The sequence below is a fragment of the Oxyura jamaicensis genome, chromosome 18 (genome assembly GCF_011077185.1).
Source record: "Oxyura jamaicensis isolate SHBP4307 breed ruddy duck chromosome 18, BPBGC_Ojam_1.0, whole genome shotgun sequence".
NCBI classification, from domain to species: domain Eukaryota; kingdom Metazoa; phylum Chordata; class Aves; order Anseriformes; family Anatidae; genus Oxyura; species Oxyura jamaicensis.
In genome coordinates, this window is record NC_048910.1 from 5,323,419 (window position 1) to 5,329,418 (window position 6,000).

Here is a 6,000-nt window from a genome sequence, read left to right on the forward strand (position 1 = left end):
GGCTTCAGCACTTATTTTCTGAACACTTCACCAGCAAAAAACAGGAAAGGCTGAAGGTGGCTGAGTTACAGAGAACCACAGCCCAAACTTACTCCAGGTCCAGCAGTTCCCATTGCACAGGAAAGTCTTCTTGCATGCACTAGCATTTTATTCTCATCTCACATTAGTGATTTTTCTGTCTTTTTATTGACTGTTTAATTCTGCTGGGTGGGCCTAGCACCGTGTTCTTAAACCAGAGTGGCTCTGATGTAATTTCAGCTCCTCTTCGTGCAACTTTTTCAAAACCAAGTGCTTCCTTACACACCCAGTACTTAGTAGTAGGAGGAAAATTGCGTTTTGCTAAATTTTCTTACATCATCTGTGGTGTTTCTGCAGGGCCTAATGCATTTGTCTTAGCAAGAAAGAGTTTTTTAATCAATAAAAGACAGGTCACATTCTCTTTTCATCTTTATTTAAGAACATATCAATCAAAACCTTTAGATGCTTCCAAAATTAGTGGTTTAAGGTTTCCTAAACTTAATTGTGTCAAGGAAGAAAGTAAAGTGGTGGTTCTCCAGGCACTGCAAATATTTATTTTAGAGCTAAAGTCAACAACCTGCCTTGAACATGAGCTCCTGAACCTCTGTAGAGGTAAGTGCTATTGAAAATAGTGACTCCTTGCCCTTCTTCTTCCTTTGTTGTTCAGTCCAGACCTGAGTGTTTTGCCAGGAACGCTCCTCTGGCAGCTGAGTCACTGCAACCCAACACACGTGTGTGCTCATGGACCCACAGCCATGCAGGGTTAATGAACTTTGCACTAATGCCCTTTACCTTCTATCTGCTGCACCTTGGTAGTGTGTGTGTGGGTGTGCACAGGTGTTTAACTCCAGTTTCATATACTTTGCCTTTTTCTGACTTCTCTAAGCCCTGTGTTACAAAAGGACTGTTGTAAATCACATGCTCATTCCTTACCCACCCTCTTAAACAACAAACCTGCCTCCCAGAGCTATTTTCAGTGATGACACCTGGCACAGGCTGGCAGCTCCGCAACTACATACTGATTCACAGTCTTCACATGTTCCCCTGCTTACTGACTTCTCTCTGCCATGGCAAAAAAACAGTTGTTTCGATCCCAGCTTCTAAAAACACTTTCAAGATGTTTGTTGCAAATGGCAGTGCTACCAGGTGGCCGTGGTGGGGACCAGCACATGGCATGGCTCGGAGCTGCCGTCAGGATGCGTCCGTTCCCATCTGCTGCTGCCGCTCGCTGAAGTACTTCCTCTGCTCCTGTATGGCCCGTTCCAGCAAGGGCGCGTTCATCCCTTCCACGCAGGTCAGTATCCGGGCTTTTATCACGGGATTCTCACCTAGGAATATAAACGGGAAGCTTCTGAAGGAGGAAAAACAGATGCAGCAGCTTGGGGGCACACAGAGAGGTTCGTTCTAACAGCATCTGGCTCCAGGTGGCCAAATAACCATGGCCCAAGACCTTGCAGGAAGACAAGTCCAGCTGAATGCCACTGCAGACCCGAGTGCACGTTAATTCAGTGATACACTTCCCTCTGCCTTTTTGGCTGCCAAATGTTGGTGGCTGACGCTGCGCTGCCCTCAGTGGCCACACAGCATCCATCTACCATGTGGCTGGATTGTGCAGTTTTGGTTTTCTCTGTCTAAAAAGCATCAGGGTTGGGTCTAAGCCCACCTGTGAACGCCTTTGTGCAGGCAAGAAGAGGACAGAACAAAGCTGGGCTTAAAGAGGCTCAGTGCTGCCTCTTGGTCCTCCCCTTCCACGCCTGCAAAATGGGGCCAGCTCACTCCTAAGTGGTGACAACCAAAACAACAAGTCTTTCTGAAGGAATTTTGCAGCAGAGGCTTAGCAGGTGACACACCAGAAGCCAGGTGCAGTGTGGCTTTCCACATGCCACCAAGGGTTTCGAGGGCACAAATGTGGATGCTTGATACCAGGTGTGGCCAAGACAACTCTCAGGATTTGCTTCACAACCCCGTGGCCCAGCCCTGATCCACTCCCCAGGCAAAGCACTGTGCAGCTGGAATAACACTCAGGGCACCCCAGGAAAGGGCAACAGGGTGACAACAGAGTGCCCTGCGTGACAAAGCCTGCCCGTGTTCCTCATGCCCCATCTCTGAGAGCAGGGGTATAATTAGAGCCTTTCAAGGATGGCAAGGACCGACCCAGCCAGCTCGCAGGGAGGTGTTGCTGCAATCAGTCACGGAGCAAAGCCGACCTGATCTGATGGCAGCGGAGCCAGAATGCTTTAGTACAGGTTTCGCAAGCTCGGTTGTGCTGCTAAGGCACTTCTGCCTTCTAAAGAAATCTGTGCCAGAGCACCAGGTTTTCACCAAGACAACGTGGCTCTTCTTGCGGTCAGCAAGGAGAGACAGGCTGCTCCTGCCCTGAATTAGGCACTTTGTGTGACCAGAGGCAGTGGCACGGGCTGAGGCTGCCCTGGCCAGCATTAACCTCTGATGCTGTGTCTCACTGTGTGCCCAGGGAGGTGTGAAGGAGCTGAAGAATCACCAGCAGGAGTGACGGGCACCGGTTCCTCGAGCAGATGGCGCAAAAGCAGCGTTGTACAATTTGTAGCACTGTGTGGGGACTCCTTAGAGTAAGGGTTGTGGCCATGGTGTGGATGCAGGCACTGAAGCAGGTGGTAGCTAAACAATTTCAAGGGCTGCACAGGTGGCAGACGGTGCTGATTGAGCTCTCAACACCGAGTGCCTGAGCCCACGGCTGTGGTGGGAAAGGGACCAGCACCGCTGGTTCATGCCAACATTCCTTTTCTTGGGCAACTTGTGCACCCGGTTAAACGGTTTAAACGCTGGGCGCATTTACCTTCCCTGTGTTCAGCCTCTCCTAGGACCATGTAGAGAGATCCCAGCTGGGCTTCAAACGGTTCCACCAGTCGGGTGTCCACGCAGACGCGGTGCTGGGCTGCGCTGTGCTGAGCACTGAGGACGGCTTCGGAGCGGGCCAGGTCGTAGCAGCATAACCTGGGAGCGATGGATGCAGGAAGCTCAGCGCTGTCCGATGGAGATTACAAACAAAGCAGGGGGATGCAGGCCAGTGAAGGAGAGGCCTGACATCCGGGGTAAGCTTCTCACCTGCCAAACGTCCTCAGAGCCTCCCCCTCTGGGACGGAGCTGTTGATCTCCCATGGCAAGTAGTAGACTCCAGCACTTGGCAGCATCTCACGCAACCACCGCTGGGCCTGTAGTGAAGCAGATCTGAGCTCCTGCCAACCTGAGCATGACCTAGTGCTAGGTGAGATTGCCCTAAAACTCTTTCTGTGCCAATTACCCCCCAGCCAGGGGGCTGCAAGAGCTGCCGAGCTTCCCTGCTGAGTCCTGCGTGCGGCATCCTCCCCTGGCATAGAGGGTGACTGCCTTCGCCCACCACAATCCAACAGGGACAGCAACAGGCAGCCCACCAGATCCCCCAGGTTTCCCCTGGGTTTCCCCCCCCATTTCACATGAGTTGATAAAGATTAAGGAAGTGGAAAAAATGGTGAGTGAAGGAAAGTAGGGATTGAGACGTTCAGGGAGTGTGAAGGATGCAAATGCGGGCTGCTGTGGTGACAGGGTGCCATGCGACAAGAATTAAGGGATAGTTCTGAGTCTTCTCATGCTGCAGAATAGGAAATTCTGGCACTGGCTGATCCTGCAGGCAGAGAACAATTTTGTGCCATGAGCAGGCACGTGGCTGTGCCCCATAGTGGTTTCTTTTGGCATTTTCTCTGCTTTCTCCCTTGCAGAGTCTCTGGGTTTGGCAGGTTTCTGTGTTCCATTTAATGCTTTTCTCTCTGGTTTCCTGCCCCACTGGGGGAAGACACCAGTTGTTGCCCACACCCCCTGCAAACCAGACAAGTGATGCCTCCCAAGGGGCTGGGGGACCCCAGTACTGATTCCACAGCAGCAGGGACGCGCTGAGCTGCAACCCCACAGCTTTAACACTCGGTGCCTCTTCCCCACCCCGTGCGTTGCTCAGGGGGCTGTAACCTCTCAAAACACCCCGCTGCCATCCCGTAGACCAGCTGTGGGAGGCCACCAAACCCAGGGCGATCCTGCACGCACTGCGCAGCAGCACGTTACGTGCGCATTTAATGCATGCTTGGCTCCAAGTGCAGCACATTATCTGCACACTTGATGCACTATCCAAGGCACTACGTAATGTGTGCCCTGTCCAGATGCAGTATGCTATATGGGCACTTAATGGATTAATTAAATGGCTCATTATTAAATGCCTGGCTGCAGATGCAGCATGTTATGTGCACGCTCAATCTGTTACCAAATTCACAAGTGAATGCATAGCCAAGATACAGCAGTTACACGTACATCCAGTGTGCTATTTAATGCACACCCAGCCTCAGATGCAACACGTTATATGTAAACTTAGCACATCATTTAACGCACAGTTAAAGGTATGCTCAGCCTCAAATGCAAAATGTTGTATGCGCATTTAATTCACAAGGCATGCTGAGTCCCAGATCCAACGCCTTATGTGCATTTAGTGCAGTTTCAGGCAAGCACAGCCACAGCTGCAGAATAATGTATGCATGGTTTAATGCACAACTTAAAGCGCAATTCAGTGCATGCCCAGCCCCAGATGCACCACGTATGCACACTGAATACATGTGCATTGCATGCCCAGGCACCTCACGTTGTATGCTTATTTCAAGTATGATTTAATGCATGCCCAGCCCTGGGCACACCATGTCGTATGCATATATAAAGCATGCACATTTACAGCACAATTTAATTTATGCCCAGCCCCAGGCACACCATGTCGTACGCATATATAAAGCTTGATTTAACGCATGCCTAACCCCAGGGGCACCACGTTGCATGCACACTTACAGTACGGTTTCGTGCATGCCCTGCCCCGGGCACATCATGCTGCATGCTTATTTAAAGTATGATTTAATGCACGCTCAGCCCTGGGTACACCGTGTTGCATGCGCATTTAAAGATTTAATGCACGTGCAGCCCCGTGCACACCATGCACGCACATTTAAAGTAGGATTTAATGCACGTGCAGCCCCGTGCACACCACGTTGCATGCACATTTACGGCACGATTTAATTTCTGCCCAAGTCCCGGGCACACCATGTCGCATGCATATACAGAGCACGACTTAATGCACGCCCAGCCCCGTGCACACCACGCACCGTGCCCATTACAGCCCGATTTAATGCACGCCCAGCCGCGGTGCACCACGCTGCACGTACGCTTACAGCACGACTTACTGCACGCCCAGCCCCAGCTGCACCATGCACGGTTACAGCCCGATTGAACGCACGCCCAGCCCCGTGCACAGCACGCACCGTGCCCGTTACAGCCCGATTTAATGCACCGTGCCCGTGTAACGCCCGCCGCGCCGCACTCACCGCCCGCTCCGCCGCTCCCCCCCCCCCCCACTACGCCGGGGGTGGGGTCACGTGGCGAGGCGTGACGTCGCGGGCCGTGACGTCACGCGGGGGCCGGCGGAGCCGGGGTCGGACGCAGGCGCAGGCCGGGTCGAGCCCAGAGGAGCCGAACCTGGGCCGGGGGGAGCCGAACCTGAACCGAGAAGACCCGAGCGGAGCCGAACCGGAACCGAGAGGACACGAGCGGAGCCGAATCGGACCCAAACCGGAGCCGAACGGAGCCGAACCTGAACCGAGACGACCCGAACGGAGCCGAACCGGGGCCGAACCGGACCCGAGCGGAGCCGAACCCGACCCGAGCGGACCCGAAGCGGAGCGGAGCCGCCACCACACGATGATGAACGCGGACCTGCGCAGGGAGCGCGCCGCCGCCACCTTCCAGCCCGAGCTGCTCACCCACATCCTGGACGGCGGCGCCGAGCGCACCCGGCGCCGCAAGGAGATCGGTGAGGGAGGCCCCGAGGGGCGCCGTGAGGAGAGGGGGGAAGCCTCGGAGCCGGGGGGGGCGGCTTGGGGGGAGGCCTCGGGGCCGGAGGGGGTGGGGGGGGGCTTGGGAGGGGCGGCTGAGGGGGGGGTC

At 54.1% G+C, this 6,000-nt stretch overlaps 2 protein-coding genes across 5 annotated transcripts in view; one reads left to right on the top strand and one right to left on the bottom strand.

Annotated features, from left to right (window-relative positions):
* Positions 1-429: 429 nt before the first annotated feature.
* TEN1 (TEN1 subunit of CST complex) lies at positions 430-5,441 on the bottom strand. 2 transcript variants are annotated; one of them, XM_035342215.1, is made up of 4 exons: positions 5,390-5,441; positions 3,103-3,203; positions 2,834-2,991; positions 430-1,346 (listed from the first exon to the last, which is right to left on the bottom strand). In XM_035342215.1, exons 2-4 carry the CDS (start codon positions 3,186-3,188, stop codon positions 1,210-1,212), a joined length of 381 nt encoding a protein of 126 aa, XP_035198106.1. In that variant the 5' UTR covers positions 3,189-3,203; positions 5,390-5,441; the 3' UTR covers positions 430-1,209. The 2 variants fall into 2 exon arrangements, with proteins under 2 accessions (XP_035198106.1, XP_035198105.1); XM_035342214.1 differs by lacking the exon at positions 5,390-5,441 and having other exon boundaries at positions 3,103-4,322.
* A 46-nt stretch (positions 5,442-5,487) lies between these two features.
* The window catches only part of ACOX1 (acyl-CoA oxidase 1), a 19,401-nt gene continuing 18,888 nt past the window's right edge, over positions 5,488-6,000 (top strand). For 2 of the 3 annotated variants that reach the window (XM_035342210.1, XM_035342209.1), the window contains exon 1: positions 5,503-5,869. In XM_035342210.1, coding sequence (XP_035198101.1) covers positions 5,758-5,869 — 112 coding nt within the window. In that variant the 5' untranslated portion in view covers positions 5,503-5,757. Of the gene's footprint in view, positions 5,870-6,000 lie in introns of all 3 variants that reach the window. The other variant, XM_035342211.1, reaches the window with a different exon arrangement.